The sequence below is a fragment of the Ciona robusta genome, chromosome 3, assembly GCF_009617815.1.
Source record: "Ciona robusta chromosome 3, ASM961781v2".
Taxonomy (NCBI): Eukaryota; Metazoa; Chordata; class Ascidiacea; order Phlebobranchia; family Cionidae; genus Ciona; species Ciona robusta.
In genome coordinates this window covers 4762107-4784151 of record NC_143237.1, presented here as the reverse complement: position 1 = coordinate 4784151, position 22045 = coordinate 4762107, and the positions used below count along the sequence as shown (strand labels likewise).

The window sequence follows — 22045 nt, the reverse complement described above, 5'->3', positions numbered from 1 at the left end:
GAGAAAAAACAAACTGTGCTAAACATTTCATCTTGTTTTATTAAACTTCGATTCTGGATTGATGATGCAAAAAATCCCGCCAATTCCAGTTTTAATTAGACAGTGAGAGTACTGACATATAATACTGTAACCTTGTTGTCTGTTATCAAATGGGTATTTTTACAAAAAGATTTTAAAATTAATGACTAATATTTGGCCTAGTCCCATCTTCCCCTAACTTAATATATGATGGTATGGTAAAAACAATGTATTAATTATGATAAATGGTATTAAGGTATTAATAAGTGCTTTTATTGTCTTTGCTTGAATGGTAATTAATATAGGCGTCCATCGTTCTGTGGAATCTTTATCTCACTAACACGCATAATCACAATTTTCCAGACATAAGTCGTGTTTGGAACAAATTAAAATGTCTGAGTTCGATTTTCGTCCAGCATAACAAATATTCGAAACATTTTTCCCAAAAATCACAATACAAAGGGTATGACAATTTAATTATACAGTTTGTGGGAAATAGCTTACATTTCACAGTTACGTGTTCTTAGAATAGGCTACCTCAAATGTTTTACACCAGTAACATGCAGCACCATACATATTGTTCACCACAAGTCACAACAATAGTACATTTAAAGGATTTGTTTTTAGCAACCGAAGAAATGATGTTATTTACAAAGTTAATATTACACATTCAAGACAAACCCTCATATTAAGGTAGTTAAATATAGAACACAAATGTATAAAGCAACTTTAACAGTAATACCTAATCTATTATGACTATAAAAATTAGCATTTTTACAACAATTACAAAAATAAAATATAAGAGTAACAGAATGTAAAATTGACCAATAAAATATAAAACACATCTATAACAGTGATTTGAATACTAAAATTAGTTAAATTACGTAAACAGTGATTTTTGAATTCACTTATATTAAGCGCATTAATGTTAAATAGGTTATAGGAATCACAACATCAGCAGCATGTGCGTCATAAGATTTGGTGGCAACTAAAACGTTGCTGTTTAAGGGTGGCCCACGCTGCATATTACATGTGCCTTCAGATCTGTACATTGACCTTGTAATGGTTCATGTGGAATCAGTTCTCCGTCCACAGTCATATAACCAGTATGAGAGCAGAAGGGTTCAAGACGAAAAGCTTTGCAAGGAATCACCATTACGTGTTGTCCTCCCTCTGTGAGGTGAGAACCGTCTTCAAATCCCAGCAATACTTGCGCTAGCTTCATTTTGCTCTGTCAACATATTTTTTTAAGAAATACGCATAGACTTTTACATTAAAGTCAGTTTTGATGTGTTTTAGACAGTTGAATTAATAAGACTGCGTAAAACAAGTTGAATTTTAAAAACCTAAGTACTTCAAATGCCGTCTGTACATCTATTTTTGAGCAGCTTGCAGGAATTTTTATGATTACTTTGCTGATAGTAAACATTAAATAGAATTTGTTTTGACTATAAAAATATTAAAGCATTGTATTATGCTTTACAGTACACACTGTTGCTCTTACCACTGTTGATTTCAAGCAATACAAATAAATAACTTTATCTTCCATCTTAGAAGCCGGCATAGCAAGCATATCATGTCCAATATGTGATAGATATACCGGCATGATCCACACAAAGTTATCTTCTAACGATACCCAACCTTCAGGCAACGGTTCATTCAAACTTTTCAAATGTTTATGTGATGGGGTGACAGGTTTTACTTGCAACTTTTTGGGGGTTGTACTATCTGTGTGTTTGATGATGGCTGCATCATCTGTTGTTTCATAATTGTCACATAGACCTTTTTGCTTTGACATGTTTCTGTTCATGCAGGCACCCCTGAAATAAAAATAAAGATTAAAATTAAAATAATAAAGTCAATTTATGCAGCAACCTTAATTAGCCAACAACAGGAATAAAAAATATATATTTAAATGGAATAAACTCATCTGTATTGACTATTTGTTCACTTACGCATCACCACTCTCTTTGCAAAAACTTGTTCCATTTGCGTTGCTATAGTTGGTGTTGCGTTGAGCTGTAGTCATAATTGCCGAATCTGATTTGACTGAGTTGTTTACTGATAGCAGAGAATTCTGCAACAAAGGTATTAATGAGTAGTGCGTACCTTTTCAGTATTTTTAACATGTACTTACTTGGTGTTGTGTTTTATGGTTTAAAGAAAACATGTCAACATCATCATGTGGTAAATAAGATATCATTCCATGATATTTGCGAAGATTTGCAACACGAACAGCACAGCCGACTGTAAATCTTGCTTTACCAAGATTTCTAATATTTAAAAAAATAGTCTTGTTGTCAAACATTTTGTTGTTACTGGTTTCTAACTTTTGTGCAAAGTTTACATGAACTAAAACCAACCATAACATACCTGACTTGGTGGTAAAACAACATTTCTTAATACACCAATGGAACACTAAACTGAATTATAATTGATATTGCGGAGTCACCTTTTAATATTTAACATTAAACCTCAGGGTCCAATATATTTCTATTCCAATTTCACCCTAATTAATTCTTGTTTATTTTATCTTGTTCAACTCTTCAGTAGCTAACGGACATAAATCTTACCTGTATTTTTCACTTTCAATATCAACATCTGCAACAAACCCCCAACCAAAGTTAAGGAATGAGTAGAATGTTCGATCCCCCATCTCAGCTTGCATTAACGACATTTCTCTCCATCTTCCTCTGCTAATTTCAAACATACTGTCCCTCACGATGTTAGATGACACCTCCTGACTGCAATGTTAAAGTAAAGGTGTGTTGTTTGTAATTAACAATTATGATAAAACACAAGATATGTTCTAGCCGCAATGCTAGAAGATTCGTTCCTAACCCTTAAAATGCAGAAAACAAAATGACTTTTCTGACTTAGACCTGTTTAGAAGCCTCTTGAGCCATAAACACAAACACTTAATTTGTGAACTTTTATGACTGATGAAAATGTAATTTAAAAGTTAAAGGAACAAGGAATCTAACTTCAAACAATAATAAGATCAACAATACGCTTCACCACAATTAGTTTATTTAATAATTTAACTAAATTTAAAATTTCATTTAATACTGTTAAGTATACCAGTAAAACACAACTGTTGCTTGAAGCATCTATTTTATAACCTCATGGAATGTAGGAAGTACATGTTGGCAGTCTCTATATATATTGGCATTGTATCTTATGTTTTCAGGTGCAGGAATAAGAGGACAAAATGTTGGTAAATAATGATGTAAAGCACATCCCAACAACTGCATAGCCACGCTTTGTTTTAAAGTTAACAAATGTGTTGTGACAGCTTTAATTATTGAAATATGCAGCAATTCATCAATGACAAGCTTCATAGCAGCGTTTATCACATCCATGACAGCTCAAGATAATGGTAACAAACAGATGGGAAAAAGTGAATTAGAATGGTTACACTTTGGGCAAATATTTAAACATACATAATGTTAGTGGTGGTTGTGAACATGACAAAGACAGTTGGTAACCGGGTTGCCTTTCACCATTAAGTTAGTAAATGATACACAGATTGCATATAAATTAAGATGCAGGAGGAATCAGTGGTGCATTAGAATCCAAATGTAACAACTTAACCGTAACATTTGTACAAAAAACACGGTTCAAACATTTTATTAAAAATTGTAATGAAAAAACTACTAAAGAAATAATTTATAAAATAATTAAATTGTGCATTTAACATAAAAAGGTACAGTATAATGTGTTTAAGCTATGGTTGTATCGTTATTACGCAGTGCTGAATATTCTACCTAGTGCATGGTGTACTTGACATTGTAGCGGACCAAAAGGCACTTTCTCTCCATCCAGAGTAATCTTACATTGATTCGACTCCGGGCTGATTCGAAAAGCTGAACAAAGTTGAACTTCCTTGTGTCCACTGGGGTCATCCACGATACCTGATCCATCCTCCAATGCTCCCCACAACTTTATCAAAGTTCGTCTGTTCATCCCAGACCTCATCATTGCTACTTGGATTGTACCGTCTCCGAATTTGAGATTTTTATGAATCATTGCATCCTGGGAGAGATGGCTCAGGTTGATCCCACTGACCATCAAATACTCTCCTGTCTCCTCCCTCCAGCTCTTTGGAAGAGGTTGATTCAGAGGAGCAAGAAGATCATTATGTAACGGAGGGAAGGTATCTCCCGCTGCTAAGTTACGATTATTTGCAGCTGGTTCTACTGATTGCTTTGATTGTGAAGTGGTTTCATTGTTTTCACAATTAACAGAAGGTGGTTTCCCCATTGGTAAATAACTAACATTTATTTTGTAACTTCTAAATGTAAGAACACGCAAGACTCCATATAACGCTGTCCTAAATCCTTCCCCAAATTTCCGCAAGTGTTCACTGTCGATGTCAACGTCAGCGATAAGTCCAACCACTACACCAAGTACCCCGTATGTCACCGTTGTTTCAAGCGGATTGTTTTGACTGATGGTTTCAATGGCCATTATATCAAGATCTTTCGCAGCACCACGACATATATGGAAGACAGATGATGTAGTTGAAGAAGGAACCGGGTGTAAGCTGTGTAACATAATAATATAAATAATCTTAACAAAGGTTTAAAGAATATGAGTAATTTCTGAATCATATGCAACTAAACTGCAATTGATCTAGATATTTAAACAATTATTTGAAGCCATAGAAGGATTTTAGGATGGAATACTTTGATATACCATAAAGACTAGATGATATATATTCATACAGAAAGTGTTCGGTGCAAACAATTACTGACAATTAAACTTTTAGAGCGTGAAACACTGAAGTAAAGTTAAGTGTTCGGCAAAAATTATTGGGAAGCATCACGATGGCGCAAAAATTTACACCAAATGCAATGCCGAAGAATATGTTGTTTAAAGTTTCTAGTATCTTTTGTTTAGGGTCTTACTTTGATAAACATTAAACATATGTTACTGAATTACCAGCCAGCAAAGAATATAAAAGAGGTAGTGGTAAAGTAAGGATAAACCGGACTGACTGAATATTCTCACATGTAAGTAGTCAATATCATAGTTTCATAATAAGTGTACAAATCTTAAAAAGTGATAAAAAACCTGATATAACTGCTTCAAAATCCTATAAAAAACACCATCATTATTATATATTAACAGTTTTATAGATCAGATAACCCTGCTACTGTATAAAGTTGGTTTCAATTTATGACATCAAACAAGGCAAACCTATCGAATGCATGTTTGTTGTACATATATAACGTGTCTATTTTTAGAAAGTAAGATTATCTAAGTTTGTTTGCAGTTGGTTAATTTACATTTTGTTAAATATCTGGTCTTTTCAAAATTCTGTGTGGCACACATCAATTTTTTTCAAACTTTTTATGACTGTAATCCAACTGCTAATGGAGAATTCACAAAAAATATTAAGAATAAGCTTTAATCCAAGTACCGATATTTTTGCGGTATTAAGTTTATGGTAAACATTTGTCCATTGAGCTTCTAGTTTTAAGGTCGAAAAAACATTGTCACAGCTCACAGTAGCTTTTTAGAAACAAAACAAAAATATATTTTTAAACATTTTAAATAACTTAAAGTAAACATGGAATTTCCCAACTACAATTAGATAGACGTTGCAAATTTTAATCACGAATTAATTTAAATCTGCCCTGCAGCGATTTATGAATAGCTGAGGGATACCAATTTTGTTTGCCAAAACAAAGTAACATGAGCTTAGCTGTGTTTAATTTACGATGTGCCTACACCAGAAGAGTGCGTTACTAACATAAAATAAGTTGTTACATATCCAGTTTAGCCCATATGATATAGCACTTAACTTGCTAAAGATGCCAATCTGTGCTTAATTACTGTGTGTGAATTGCGAAATAAAACTTTATAAAAGTACAGAAAATAAATTATAATGTTGCATGATTTTCTGCAAATAAACATGCAATAATAAGTTGGTCTCACCTGAAATAGCATGACCAGCAATGAAGCAATCTTGGCCAATTAATATATATAGTAAACTTGTGGCTCATTTCCTATTAATATCTTAGCAACAAATGGCGCTTATTGTTGCCCAGCAAGTAACGCACCATATATAGTAAACTTCTGTGCGTTGTCTCTTAATGTCGTAAGACACGTAATGATCATTTATCTGACTGTACATCTACATCAAGTCTTTAACAAACGTGACTCATAACAGTAATTAATGTGCCCCCAACTTAGATGCTGCATATCAATCATGCAACTTATTAATCCATGGTTGATAAACCCTCTTGTACAATAGTACAACTACAAACTATTTTGTGACATCTGAAATATAAATTTTTAATAACTGAACTACCCACAATCTGTTGTAGGGGGTGGTCTTTTCATCATTTTCAAACTAGAGTCTCTAACTATGGCATAATGTTATTGAGACATGCTCCACACCAAGTAGAAACACCACTACACACCAGAGATACCACACATAACAGAAAGTGATTGAAATGAAATGTTTGGTTTGTTGCACAAACTTACCCTGTTGAGGCATAGATAACTGAGGCAGCAAGGGCGTTACCGGATCCACCTGGAACAATTCCAATTGGGGTTTTTATCGCTGTCTTCCAATCTTTCCTCTCCATCAAACCATTTATTACCTTTATGAAGTAGTTACTTACTATTATGATGACAGAAATCAAACAGAGTTACTAAATCAATAAGTGTTTCAGAGAATTTACCTCATGAACTAAGCCATCACCAGAAACAATAATTATGCCATCACAATCACTGAGGTTTACTTCTTTTACCATTTCCTTAGCATGACCAGCATATTCTGCAACACAAATTTAATAAACAATTCAGATATATTTATAATTAAAAAGAGGATTAATAAAATATGTAACAGCAATTGGGATAAGGAGCCAACTTTGACTCAAGTTCAATGTCTCTTATAGGAGCATACCAACAGAAAATCAAAATTTGTGTATGGATAAATATGCTCCAATGTATCCTAAAGGTAGGTTTTTAGTTGGTATGCCCCTTTAAATGATTGGCTATAAGACCTCACACACCACACCGATATAGCAGTAACAAGAACAACTTTTTAACTTTATCTGCAAGATTTAAATTTAATGATGAAAATAAATCTGCGTCTTTTTCGTTGGGTTTACATTTTTTAATCAATAAATTTTTACTTAACATGCTCTCCTAATATGCTTTAATCCACGTTTTAATCAATCATTATTATGAAGCAAACAATTCAAACAGTCAATAGAACATTGAGCAAAACATTACAGTGTTAAATTTCGTGGTGCAAAACGCTCCTAGTAGAAACTCTAATTAAATTCACGTTTCTGCTTACACGATTTAATTAATTAAATGTTATTATTTCCTGATAAATGAAATGCCAGCATTAATTATAAAACCAAAACAAGCGTTAACATGTAATTTAATTAGGTTTTAAAGAATATTTTCTGAAAATAGTAAGCTGCAGTATTACTGGCATTTCAAAATTCTACTCATAAATCAATCTCGCAAAACAGATTATTAAAAGGAGCCCCATTTTGCAATTGTTTGTATTGTTTTCGTTGGGTTAGCATTAAAGCCACTATGTCACAATCCTCACTATTATTATTCAATGACACAGATATTGCGTAACAATGTTGGAATCACTTCCAGTATATTTACAGTTATCGTGTGAGTAATGCCTCCTTTATATGTTTCCTTCACCTAATTACGAGTCTTACTTGTTTTAATCATTTTATGTTTTACTTCAGCTTCCGCCAACATTGAGCGAACTGGTCCATTGTACATCTCCACTGCTTTACCCTGTCCGCTGAATGGGTTGACATATACTATGTATCGCCTTGGAGGTAATTCTACCACAGATTCAACTGACACAGAAAACAAATAATCAGTTTTGGTGGCCCTTCCCAAATAAAAAAATATTTTTCAGTTAATCAATTCTTCTATTTTTAAAAAATTGACATGGCAATATGAGAAGAAGTAGGTACACAATTTTTGCTAGGTGGTGATGACAAATTTGTTTTTTTTTCTTATGTGGGGTGCTGTTTGTTTGAAGGCTATACAAGGGTACCGAATGTAGGAAAGGTGTTCTTACTGGTGTTTTATATATTTATAAATGTATTTTTATTATTTAAGTAATTTGTTTTATACACTATTTCACATATTTTACTGAATTAACAATGTAGTTAAAAAACTAGTTCTATTTTAACCATATCAAATATAGAAACATATTAATCAATGCAATACCTTCCGATTTTGTGACAGTTTTTCCTGATATTAAATACTTGATAACACATTTCCATTTTTCTGCGATTTCTTTGTTATTGTTACTGTCCTTGCTTGAAATAATACCCAGTGACCTACAGTTGAACAAAAAAACACAGTAAATTTACTAAAATAAACCAACAACAAAAACTTATCTTAAAATAACCAAATTAAACAAATCTTAAATAAAACATGCAAAGTATTACCTTGTGATTCTGTGCCTTATCATTCCCTTAAACAACTTCTTTTTTAAAGGATAGGAAAATATGCAGAGGTACCAATCACAACCTGTGGTGTGGTTTCCCTCCAGTACATGACAACCTATGAATATGTTACTGTGAAACAATTATGGTATGTATACATATAAGTCCTTTTTTTATCGTAATCATGTTATTTGACAATTTAATCAAAAGTAAATTAAAACAATAAATTTAATATCAGGCTTCATTAAAATAAAACTATGTAGAAAAAACTCAACAAAAACTAAATAAAAACTACAGTCCTAACAAAATTAACAACTGAATTTACCTATTACATCGTCCAATGATATTTTTTCAGTATATTTATTCTTGTCCTGGTCAATTTCTATTATGACTTCTTTATTTGTAAGTGTAACCTGTGCAGTGGTTTTCTTAGGATACAAGACGAACAGCGATGACAACAGCGTTGTTGTATTTCTATCATCTCCCGTCATTTTCTAACATGGAAAAGTACTGTAGATTAGAAGCAATATATATGTATGTTAATTTAATTCGGTAAAGAAATACAAATTGAAATACTGCGCCATGGTAAAGTGTCTCTTCGCTGCGCTACCATTGTGGGGGCATGATCTCCTTGGGCAAACACTTAACAATTGCTTCAACCCTGTGGTCATTAATGGGTTGTCTAAATTGTCAACCATAGAATACAGTCAAGCAAAAAATCATGGTAACTTGTAGCTGACACCAGGTGTCTAAGACAGAACACCAGTGTTATAATAACCACTGTCATTTCCGGCCACGCAAGGCTAAAGCAAGTTACGTTTATTCATTTTTTTAATTAATTAGCACGTCGTCATTGTTTTAAGTTATCCGTCATATTAACGTGTCCTCGACGTTGCCGCACAATACGAGTTACATAAACTGACAACTCAAGCCTCGTCTGATCTGCGTTTGTACGTCTTTAAGACGTTAGTTGTGCATGGCGCTTGGTCACGAAGTCACAAAAAAGAAACACGAAGCGCATTGTTACGTCTACCGTTAAAGCCAAACCCCCACCAATTCAAAGAACTTAGAAAAATTGCACTCAGTGCGGTAGAAACTAAACATCCGAAAGTCCGGCTGCTTTTTTCTTAAGTTCTCTCGTGCAATTCTGACGCACGGCTTTGTGTGGCTGTGACGCCATCATTCAACCCGTATATACTCTCTCACAGCATATTAGAAGGGCAAAGAAAGAATGTTTAAACTTGAGTTTCGTTTAATATTATTTCGTGGTATTTACGTATGTTTCCAATAATTAAATTCTGAAATTTAACAAGGATTATACGTTTTTCCGCCTTACTCTGTGTGTATTTGAATTGGTAAACCTATTGTGAAAATCATTAAATAACTCCTGGTGTGTTTTAATATCTTTTTGAATTGCTGCCAATTTATAACGGTATGATATTATGATGGCAAGTACCGCAAGTACCGCAAGTACCGCAAGTACCGCAAGTACCGCAAGTACAGCAAGTACCGCAAGTACCGCAAGTACCGCAAGTACCGCAAGTACCGGACGTACCGGACGCACCGCAAGTACCGCAAGTACCCGCCTGTACAGCATGTACAGCATGTACAGCATGTACAGCATGTACAGCATGTACAGCATGTACAGCATGTACAGCATGTACAGCATGTACAGCATGTACAGATTGTACCGCATGTACCCGCTTGTATCGCATGTACCCGCTTGTACAGCATGTACCGCATGTACCCGTTTGTACAGCATGTACCCGCTTGTACAGCATGTACCCGCTTGTACCACATGTACCCGCTTGTACAGCAAGTACCGCATGTACCCGTTTGTACCGCATGTACCCGCTTGTACCACATGTACCCGCTTGTACAGCATGTACCCGCTTGTACAGCATGTACCCGCTTGTACAGCATGTACCCGCTTGTACAGCATGTACCCGCTTGTACAGCATGTACCCGCTTGTACAGCATGTACCCGCTTGTACAGCATGTACCCGCTTGTACAGCATGTACCCGCTTGTACAGCATGTACCCGCTTGTACAGCATGTACCGCATGTACCAGCTTGTACAGCATGTACCCGCTTGTACAGCATGTACCGCATGTACCAGCTTGTACAGCATGTACCGGCGGCCATTATTATCGTTATCGTAACTGAGTTCCTACATACACAATAAAAGCTTCTTTAACGCCACGCCTGAAAATCCGCGTCATAATGCAGGAACCAGACTTATCCGCCAGAGTCAAAATATAAACATTTGGTGTCCATAATTTCAAACTGCTCGTATTTGAAATGATCGAATGTAATGAAAGGTTATGCCCATATTCTGGAATGATAAATTCATTATGTACCAGCTTGTACAGCATGTACCCGCTTGTACAGCATGTACCGCATGTACCAGCTTGTACAGCATGTACCGGCGGCCATTATTATCGTTATCGTAACTGAGTTCCTACATACACAATAAAAGCTTCTTTAACGCCACGCCTGAAAATCCGCGTCATAATGCAGGAACCAGACTTATCCGCCAGAGTCAAAATATAAACATTTGGTGTCCATAATTTCAAACTGCTCGTATTTGAAATGATCGAATGTAATGAAAGGTTATGCCCATATTCTGGAATGATAAATTCATAAGAGCTACACTAACCACCACACTGTTGCTTAAATAGGAAAGCTTTATGTTATCATTAATATAGAAGATGATTAAAGATATATTAAAAATGCGGTTATTAAATGCAACATATTCAAGAAAAGAATTAAAAAAATCTACTGAAAATCACAAACAATGACGTAAATATGCCACAAGAATCAATAAGCGAAAAATTACGTTTAACAGACAATATATGTGAATTTGTGGCAGTGAATGATACAAAGGAAGCACACACTAATTAAAAGAAAACCTCTATAAACAATCTATAGAATTGAAGTGTATGAAGATCATCAAGCACAATATACTCAAGAGTGGAAATGCCAAATAAAAACTTTAAATTGGTGTATGATATTGCACCACTGACAAGCTTGTAAAGCTCATGCAAGTACCACAACATATTAAGACAAAGGCACCGCATATTATCACAATGTTATTGTTCTGCACCAGTTTATAAAGAGTGTCATATGATTTAAAGTGAGAATATATTGATGAAAACTTACGTGATTCTGCACAACAGTACAATACTCTTGTACAAAACCAACAAGAGAAATACTGATCAAAAAACTGCTTACACAATGGTGAACATCACAGTGACAGCACAAAAATATGACAGATGTACAAAAAAGTGTTAACATTCTGATCCGTACCACATTATACCAAACTCGTAATGGAGCTACAGTAAAAACTTGGTGTAAAATAATTAGAAAGTCTACAAGTAGGAAATTTAAGATTTTACAGAATTGAAAAGCCAAAAAAGTTTATCACACATGACTTGATTGCTGCCTTCGCGTGGTCCTGTTATGTCTGTACGAGCGATATTGACGACCACGTAATTCACTGCGATCTCTGTCGTCTTCCCTCGATTTTCCAATAATTGCTGATCCCTGGCGACGAAGACCTCGTAGATAAGGTCGAGTAGGAGAGTCGAAACCACCATCATCCACATCTTCACTGCTCACAACACTCTGACGTGGTTCTTTCCTTTTATTAGCAGCCTGCAGTTTACTTGCGGCAGCTGCAATTTTGTTGCTGTTGTTGTTGGAATTAATTTTCATAGCAAGGTGGCCATCAACAGGTGAAGATAAAGTCTCAGATTTTCTTGACACCGAGAATGTTTTCACTCGACTCACTTGTGCAACTGAGTGATGATTCAGGTGGCTTTGTGAGTTAAACTGCTGAAATGTAAAATATATTATATACTCATGCCGTGGCTAAATAGGTAAACTACTTGCACTAAAACAAAAAAGTAAAATATATTTATTTATTCACAAATCCTTTTATAACTTTTATAACACTTGACAAACAAACGACTAAATTACCTGAATTTTTTGTTTAAACTGTGGAAGTTGAAATGCCCAATGTTCGGACATGACCGAGTTTATTGAAGCACCTCCACACGATAGCGCTGCTGAAGCAGATCGACGTTGATAAAACAAGATGTAAACCGATTGTGGTGAAAGGGCATCTTCAGTAATGCTTTCTGTATGATTATCATCAAACAAGTACCTGAACACAAAAAAGTTGAGTTTAATAAAGTAGCACATGATGTAGAAAATGATATTCAAAGAATTAAATTTAGGGTTTTTTCATGAACCTAATTTTAATCAAATTTTGCATAAGCAAATCGTTGGTGTGGAAGTTATTATTTAAATTACCTTTTCCTATTTTTCAATTTTTTTTAGCACTATGTAGAGTTGTAAATGACTTAAAATTCATGTTTGGTTTATATTTATTAATATACAACAAGTTTAAACAAAACAATATTTAATGTTTTACCATTTTCCATCTAAAGGGTTGCTGCAACAAGCAGTATAGTGACCGGAGTTAAGATTTCCATAATGGTTGCAAACAGCATAAAGATCATACAAATGATCTTCTGGTCCCACTGTGGTTGGAAGATGTGGGGGGTAGGTTGGATTCCAAGCATTTCCATAAGACTTTGGTGAATCAGGCAAACTGTGACCATTCATATCATTGCTGTAATGTAACAAAAATAATTTTAAAACTAGAAGCTTGTTATAATATATATATATATATATATATATATTATAAGACAGATTAGTGGTTTCAGAGATTTAGAGCTAACATACTCCACAAAATCTTATCTAATGTACTCCCACCACAGACAAATATACAACAGTTGGTTTATATCATAAAAACTTTTTACAAAATTAGCAATCAATAGATAATTTTAACAAACACCAAGTAGTAATTTTAGCAAAGATATTTTGTATCTTACCTAAATATATGCTTTGACATGTTTAACCCAGTTACCGGGAACTCAACCCTGGTACAAAGTTTGGTTCTGCGTCCATCAGTCACTCGGAAACGCTTTAAATGTAACACCAATATATCAGGCAAGGTTAGTAGGCTAAGTTTCTTCACTGTGCCTTGCTGTTGTTTCTTACAGTGTGGACACAACCATGCATCCTCTGCTCCAAGCTCCTCCACTTGAGTATGAAGATCAAAGCATTCTTCCAATGTGCAAGTCACTGGTTGTTGGTGGACAACTTTTTGTAGTCGAACACTATCTTGGACTTCAACCTAAAATGAAAAATCGCTAACATAATCTTTCAAACAACAGATAATCTGATACTGATCAATGGCAAATAACAAATGCAGCCTTTCGCCTCTTCATATGCAACATTTAACTAATGAAATGTAAAAACAATCTGTAATTATCCACAATCAACATGCAGAATATACCACACTACACAACACAAGCATAAAATATTAAAAAAAGGTTACTTGTACTTCAAACAGTTCAACTGGGCCAAATACTTCTATGTCAATATGGTCTTAAGTGGCTTTTAGTAATTACAACTACTGTGCTAACTAACACATATAGTCAATTAGAAACAAACAATGTCATCAACTGTTCATAACATTGAGGTATTATTCAACTTTATGTTACAACCAACACTTGGTGATTTTATATCAAAGCAAATTCGGTACAACATAAGTTTATGATAATATTTTTAAAAGTTTTAAATGCTCAATATATGTTTTCAACAAGAGTTTAGAGAATCTGTACACTGACATTGCAATAAACAAGATGTACAAATAAAGCAACATTTGAAAAATCTACCTTTTCTTCTGGGAATTTTTCAAATATTCCACACTTGGTATCTGTGTCCCACTCTGCTACAAGTTTAATATGAAGAGGACCTCCAGCTGGACAGTTTTCCAATGCTTTGTCAACCGTTGGTAAACGAAGTGGTTGTTGTGCTTGCTGGGAGAGGTAACTTTTGTTTGGAATACCATCCTTTGCCTAAAGAGATTTAACTGATTTACAACAAACTATCATTGCATTAGTAATAATAAATAAAGACAAAGAAGTAGCGGAGTAGTCCCACACTTAAACAGGAAAGTATACAAACCAGAAACCACCTAATACATTTTACCATAACATGCCATTTATTGCACTTTAGAATTTTACATATATACACATATATAGCGAGAGAGAGTCAAGTGGGGTTATAAAAACAGAAAACCTAAACTTTCGATTTCTCCCCAACCCCCAAGTAATAAGTATTATATATAATTTGTTTTAGTCTGGAGGAACAGTAGTCATCATACCTTGATGACCAGAAACGTATGTAGTATTTCTATGTTTATATAAAATTTTATATATAGTCGAGGGGGGTAATAAACAACAGAAAACATAAACTTTCGATTTTCTCCAAAGTAATATATTTAAAAAACATATTTGTAGTCTGTAGGAACAGTATTTAACACCTTGATGTCCAAAAAAGATTGTAGGATTTCTATACCTAAAATGTTAATCAAAATTTTGGACCTTTTTTATTCCCCAGACTTTGGGGTAAAAAACCATTAGCGGGGCAATAAATAATAATGTTTTTGAAACCAACTTAACTTTATCAAAAAAAAAAAATAATAATGGAAGTACAGGGTAATAATACAAATATTAGTCATACAAATTATGCATTATGCAGTCCACATTTTCTCAAAAATCTGAACTTTACCCTTTTTTTTCACAAAAAGCTAAAATATCTCCTAAATACTTTTAACAGCCTTATTCTACAGCTTTTTCTTCCTATTATAGTTCACCATTTTACCTTACTACTTCCTTTTAAATATAAGCTTACCAACAAATAACATTTATTAGACTAAAAACAAAGCCCATAAGTTGCATAACCTATATAAAGCACAAGAAGTAACCGCAGTACTACACTTGATTTTACTATATGATGAAGGCTTTTAAAAATCTAAAGGACATCCGACCTAGTCTAAACTAAATTCAGCAGCACAATAATAAAATGACCAGTAACTTAACAGTCCTCATCTAAAACAACAAACTACATCATCATTTAATACTTAATTACCCTTAAAATTAATTAATTATCATTAATTTAATTAAAATAATATACAAACATAACTTTAAAATCAGTTTTATCACAAATTTAATATTGGTTGGGGTAGAAAAAACAAAACAGAAAATAAGCAGTTGTTTTTTTACCTCTTTCCATAAGGCAATTTTGAGTACAAAAAAAGGGTATGAATTGTTCGTAAAAGTTAAAAATAAAACATACCCGTTGCAGCAGCAAGATACTTTAATATCCAGCAAATAACTGCATACACAATAAGGTTATCATGAAGGGCTTCTTGGAAAAAAAGTTTAGCACCCCCTACAAAAAGCTTTTTCTTGTCAATTTTTTTTTCGTTTTTTTGTGTTTTACCGAAAGTTAATTACCAGAATGAATAAAGCTTTATAATGTAGAACAGAATTACTTGGAATGAAGGTTAGAATAAAAAAATATGCCAAATAAAAGATTTCTTTTAGGTTTTTACCCAAAAAAGCTCTTTGTGTGATTTTTTTTAGTGGACAAGGGGGGTTATCCTTTCTACCCCAAGTACTTCATTGTTTTTTATCAACCCACTTGACTGTATATGTAATTTTTGTTTATTGAAGTACCTGTAATCTAAACAATGAACCCATACGTTCATGCTTGACACCATTTTTAAGTTGATCGCTCATCTGATTTAGAATCATAGATTGAAGTTCACTGGAAAGAACATCTCTGGATGCACGAAAAACAAGAGGACGACCGAACCTTTTTCCTACATATTATTTAAAGAAATTTAAACATTACCAATTTGACATAAATATATCCATATATATGTTGTATTGCAATTGAATTGATGGAGCACAACTTGACTCAACACAACTATCTCAAATACAAGTACATTTCCTTGAGCAACTTTTTTCCCGCTACCTTACTTCATAACATTAATATTTAAAAAAGTGGTTGTTTTTTAGTTTTTATCCAAAAATGTATAATTTTTTATCAAACTTTGAAAGTTAAGTTACCTTGTTCTCTTACTCCTTGTTTATTAATCAGGATCACAACGATACTATCAGGAATAGAATTACTTGTGTTGCCTTCGTTTCCATCTTTCCCAAACTTCCCAGCTATCGTTGCTCTTTTTTTGTGACTACTGGCAAAGTTCCGCGGTAAAGTTCCAGCTGTCATCTTAGCTATAGGTGGCATCTCAAATGCATACAATGACATGTTTACGGCTGTTGTTGAAGAGTTGTTCATAGGGAAATCAATAAGAGCATAGTCATCCCCATATGCTTTGTGAAAACCGTCATGTTGTAAATCAACAAAAGCGAGTAATCTAGAGTGAATACCACACTCAGCTGCTACTGCTTGTCTAAGATCATTTATTTTACCATCAAGAGGCACAGAAACACCAATTTTGATGGTTTTACCCGCCATATGCTTTCTGCCCAGCCCACTTCGTCGTTTATTTGGAAGATACACCACATTCACATACATTGGACGAGTGGTTCTTTGTTTTAAGGGGAGCGAAACACATAAAAATGGGTCTGTTGTGTCACTGCGCTTCTTGCAATTAGGACAGCTTAAACTTGATCTATAGTGTCCTTGAAAAACTTTTTGAACAAAACTAGTTGGGGATAAATCAACAGCAAGTTTTGGTGCAGCAGCAGAATCTTCAGCAGTTTTTTCAACAGAAAATTTTCGGGAGCTTTTTCGGAATGACTGTTTCCGAGTAAATGAACGCTTTTTAGCAGGCATCATGTTTATATCTTCATGCATTTTATCCATCAGCCACAACATGAATTCTTGAGAATCATGCTGACTGGAGCCTTTATACTGTGAAGCATATTTTGAAATGCCATCTTTTAAACTTTTTGTCATGTCTTGGGTATATGTTACTGTCCATAAGCTCCTTACAAGAGTTGCCATTAACTCAATTACTTCACCTTTAGTACCATACTTCTTACTACGATCCTTTCTACAATTTTTCAAATCTATTTTGTATTGCCCCATCACAAAATATTCAGCCAACACATCTGTGTTGCTTAAGCATTGGACAATTGAATTCATGAAACAAGTATTTCCATGGTTAATCATCCCAACCACACCTGGCATAGCATTCAATGAACTGAGATCCAGACCGTTTGGTAATCCACTGTAACCTTTTGAGCCATTAATAGCAACACCATTTCCATTGGTGCTGCCATGTGCATGAAGCAAAGAACCATTATTACCATTTGAGAAACCATTTTCATTATTTGAACCAGAGAATCCTGCATCAATTGCATCTTTATCATTTTTGCTTCCTGCACCGGTTTTGTTGCGTCTCACCAGTTTTTTTACCATATGCATAGCAATAAAATTTCCAAACGCCTTTAAAGTTGACTTTCGTCTAGGATTTTTTTCTTTTTCCGGGAGACCCATGTTTTTCACACTTTCTAACGTTTTTTGCTACACAACTGTATCCCACACTAAATTAAACACAAATATATAAAATTATTAGGTAATATCATACAGAATTTATATTACTATGTTATACTAATACAGTTTACAAAAGTAAGTTATTATTCCTCGAAAGATATATGCGTTTACAAGATCAGAAACTTGTAACAAAAGTTAAACAGCCTATTGCTCTGTGAAATATCAAGTGGCCACGAATTTGTTTCCACAAAAACACACAAGTACATCAAAGAAGCTGTGTAAAGAATTTACTATAATGTAAGAAAAGAGTTACAATGCTACAGTATGTTTTGGCGGATTTACGAAGTTAACTTTAGATACGAACGTCAGGCTAATACACAATATATAGAATAATTTTAAGGCCAAAATTTACCCAGTCTTTTCTATTAAACCTATGACGATAAAAAAGAATCAATGTTCGGTTCGTACAGTTTATATAAACGTGCGGTGCCTCCGCAGTAAGACATAAGTTTTACCATTAATCTGAGTCATTGCGTGTGGCACTAATTTGCCTGCACTCGCCCGGCGCCGTGGCGTAGTGGTTAGCGCGCCTGCCTCTAACCCAGAGGTAATGGGTTCAAGGCTCGTCGCTGCTACCATTGTGGGCGTATGTGTCCTTGAGCAAGACACTTAACGGCAATTGCTCCAACCCAGTGGTCACTAATGGGTTGTCCAAATTATCAGCCATACATAAAAATGAAAAAAAAAATCCAAAAAAATAATCACCCACAAAGTAACACACTTGGTAACTCGTAAGCTGGCGCGAGGTGTTAACCCGTGTTATAACGACTGTCGTTTTCCGGCCACGCGAGGATAAAGTAAGTTACATTCATTCATTCATTCATTCATTCATTCATTATTCTCGACTACATTTTTTAACGCAGTTTATGCGCTATAACCACAATTTTATAGCATTCACTTAAATTCTAAAGCCTGTTATGCATTATAACCACTGTTTTATCAGCCAGCAATTGCACAACCAATTATAAATACTAATTCACGGTAAAACCATTGATACCTAAACATATATCTATGGTAAAAATCACAAATGAAGAATCGCTGACGAGTTCTGCAGTTTAGATAGGAGTTGTTACTTGATTACAGACAAGTGTCATGCAATAGGAAAAATAAATTCGTTGTTTCAAAACTCCTTAAATTTGAACAAATTAAATTAAAACGTAATGGCGCTCACTGAAACGAGTGTACAAAAATATAATTATGATGTGTATGTTCACTCTGTTTACTATGTTAAAAAAATTTAAAAAAAATTAAGTAAGGCACGGCCACAGATGTAATATAAAAGATATAGGTAATATATTATCATAGACACATATATGTTTGAGCCACAGAAATAAAAAAGAGTAGAACGCGCAACGGCCCAAAATCGTAATATCTTTTTTTTATTCACGTGTGAAGCTTGATTGGAATGCTAAATTGCCGGATGCCGATATTAACGAGTTGAATAACTGGCTAAATCAATTGCCTGATCTACAACTTTGCCCCGTTGCTTGGAGAAGTGAATACTTACGAGTACGAGATGCACCATTTCCCTGATGCATTAACCAATGAATATGGTGTTGTAATATATTCGCACCGGGTACTATTGCGCATGCGCCGAGACGCTAGTGCGCATGCGCAATAGGTCAAAACAAATACAAAAAACACCCGATCCAAATTTATTACGACCCTTCGTTAAAAACGTTCCATATACGACGTTTACACGTTAAAACTTGATTTGAAGTCAACAGAACTGAGTTGCGAGTAATTAACGATTACACTTCTGTTTGTTTAAGGCGCTAACGCGTACTTAAAATGTAGGCCTACTTTACCATTGATTAATCGACTGCATTCGATACAATAATTTAAACTAAGCTTAGCCTTAGAAACCATAGTGTATAAAATCGTCCATTTAATGAGTAATTAATAATTGTAACGCTTGCGAGTCAAGTGAAACTGCCATACATCGGGAATCCAGTAAGAACACAGTAATTGGTAAGTTTTGGCTTTGTTTACGTTAGTGTGCAATTATAAATAAAAGTGTATATAATAATAATAGCCTCCTCTATCTCTTATTAAAAGAAAATAAATCCAAAATAATTACACATATTCTTTACCAATCACTCAATCCTCAAACGTCATAAGTTTCATTAGTTATAATACATGTATAAATACATTCTGCCTACTGCTTCACAGTCACCAATGGCGACTGGAACCCGTTTTGTTGGTTACTTTAGATTTGTTTTTGATCGAGCCCAGTCGACCGTTGTAGTAAAAGGATTAATTAATATAGTAGGGTGGAGGAAGATAGGACACTTTTTTATTTTGTTTTCTCTTTTCATTTGGTTGCAAACAAAGAACATTTAAAGAATTATAAAACCGTATCTTCACGACTTCCACAGACCGTTGTTAACTATTTAAAACGCGATCAAGCTATTTGGATATTATGTGGTAAAAGTGTCCTATCTTTCCCGACTCTACTATATTATGCTAATTAGTTTAAAACGTGCTTATTCATTAGATTTGCGATCTCTTGTAATTTACAAATGCTGGTGGGCCAAGTTAACCTACTGTTTCAGTTCGTACGTTACAATATTCATTTTCAATCTTGTTCATACGTACGTTGGGTTCTTCTGAAAAGTGGTTGTGTTGGACCTACCTGCACTTAAAATGTTATTGTGGCCTGGTTAGTGATAGGGCCTGCTTACTTGTCGTACATTTGGGTAAAACCGACGTATGTGTCTTAATTATGGGGGCCCAACTTGGTCAAAAAACAACACGAAAAAAATACTTTTATGCAATATGTTGTATTATTTTTGGATCTTTTACACAAAAATATAATTTTACGCTACAACTTGAATTCATTAAGCCTATACGTTACGACTTAAATTAATTTTACGTTACAACTTGAATTAATTTTACGTTACGACTTGAATTATTTTTACGTTACAACTTGAATTAATTTTACGTTACGACTATTTTTTATTTTTACGTTACGACTTGAATTATTTTTACGCTACGACTTGAATTATTTTTACGCTAAATAATAAAAAGTGTATAGTATTAGTTCCTATATCTCTTATTAAAAGAAAGACGAATGACAATAAAATATAAACTAAACTGTTAGGCTACACCCATGGCGCCCTATAAGTTATAGAGGGCGCCATGGCTACACCACATAAACAACAACTAGAAGACAACTACTCGATACGCCTTTCCAAACGATTCGATACAGTTTGTTCATAATAATTTATAAAACACAACAAAACAATAAAAAAAATAACCTCTAGCCATGGGCGTCGCCAAGGGGGGGCCTGAGGGGCCATGGCCCCCCCCAAATTTTGAGTTTTACAGTAATGTTATTGGTGAAAAAATAAAATTAAAGTGTTAAACGTGCTAAACAGTGATGTTCAAATGGGGGATCTCGATCCGGTTCCGGATCTTTTTTCTAATTAAAAGAAAAAGAAAGAAAACATTTAAGCCTGTTTTTAAATTTCTTACACATGCTAAATGATAAGGTGTCAGTCCCTATTATGACGCAAAAAATCGCCGTGTGAAATGCTATTATGTCGTAATTAGTTGCCAGGTCAAACAATCGCTATTATGATGGATGAATTCACGTGTGAATCCATATTATTTCGTAATAAACAGTCTACCTGCTAGCTAAGAAAACAAATCTCAAATTTTGTGACAAAAATGGCTGGTGGTAGGCAACGAATAGAGTTTTAAATGTAGTTGTAGATCGTTGTGTTTTCATGCGGCGTAATTGTGAAAAATAAATGCCATTCACAGTACGCCTTCCCGTGTTTTCTGTTGTAACTAGGTGGTTTTTCAAACCCAAAATACAACCGTAAAACATTTGGCCCCCACCAAAATTTTAGGCTGGCTACGCACTTGCCTCTAGCCAACACAGTACAACGTAAAGGGGAAAATCGCTCAATGTGCGACACGAGACACACAGCCATTAGACCAACGGCACTAATGGCAAGAAGGAATGTGCGGGAAGTTATGGGAACGTTAAAATAAGTACGGGAAAGAAGTCGTGCGTGAATAACAGTGATAGGAAAAGCAAAATACCCGGTCAAATAGTGACAGTGAGAAGAAGCACATTCCAAACTAAGCTAACAGACAATACAAATATTACGTAAACA

At 34.4% G+C, this 22045-nt stretch overlaps 2 protein-coding genes and 1 long non-coding RNA gene across 6 annotated transcripts; 1 reads left to right on the top strand and 2 right to left on the bottom strand.

Moving 5' to 3' along the window:
* Nucleotides 1–467: 467 nt before the first annotated feature.
* LOC149738366 (sphingosine kinase 1-like) lies at nucleotides 468–9577 on the bottom strand. 3 transcript variants are annotated; one of them, XM_089875296.1, is made up of 11 exons: nucleotides 8794–8980; nucleotides 8472–8586; nucleotides 8248–8360; nucleotides 7722–7868; nucleotides 6714–6808; nucleotides 6514–6632; nucleotides 2592–2762; nucleotides 2156–2291; nucleotides 1974–2095; nucleotides 1523–1838; nucleotides 468–1249 (listed from the first exon to the last, which is right to left on the bottom strand). In XM_089875296.1, exons 1-11 carry the CDS (start codon nucleotides 8957–8959, stop codon nucleotides 1022–1024), a joined length of 1728 nt encoding a protein of 575 aa, XP_089731422.1. In that variant the 5' UTR covers nucleotides 8960–8980; the 3' UTR covers nucleotides 468–1021. The 3 variants fall into 3 exon arrangements, with proteins under 3 accessions (XP_089731422.1, XP_089731423.1, XP_089731424.1); XM_089875297.1 differs by lacking the exon at nucleotides 7722–7868; XM_089875298.1 differs by lacking the exons at nucleotides 468–1249; nucleotides 1523–1838; nucleotides 1974–2095; nucleotides 2156–2291; nucleotides 2592–2762 and adding an exon at nucleotides 3027–4564 and having other exon boundaries at nucleotides 8794–9577.
* LOC149738367 (uncharacterized) lies at nucleotides 1060–3900 on the top strand. The gene is made up of 2 exons (XR_016384680.1): nucleotides 1060–1198; nucleotides 1573–3900. It is a non-coding gene; the product is annotated as an uncharacterized LOC149738367 (long non-coding RNA).
* Nucleotides 9578–11054: 1477 nt separating the features above from the next.
* Nucleotides 11055–18931, bottom strand: LOC149738365 (ubiquitin carboxyl-terminal hydrolase 31-like). 2 transcript variants are annotated; one of them, XM_089875294.1, is made up of 7 exons: nucleotides 16463–18931; nucleotides 16067–16212; nucleotides 14219–14401; nucleotides 13370–13674; nucleotides 12907–13107; nucleotides 12450–12636; nucleotides 11055–12305 (listed from the first exon to the last, which is right to left on the bottom strand). In XM_089875294.1, the coding sequence occupies exons 1-7, from the start codon at nucleotides 17859–17861 to the stop codon at nucleotides 11892–11894; spliced, it is 2835 nt and encodes a 944-aa protein (XP_089731420.1). In that variant the 5' UTR covers nucleotides 17862–18931; the 3' UTR covers nucleotides 11055–11891. The 2 variants fall into 2 exon arrangements, with proteins under 2 accessions (XP_089731420.1, XP_089731421.1); XM_089875295.1 differs by having other exon boundaries at nucleotides 11055–12302.
* Nucleotides 18932–22045: the final 3114 nt, after the last annotated feature.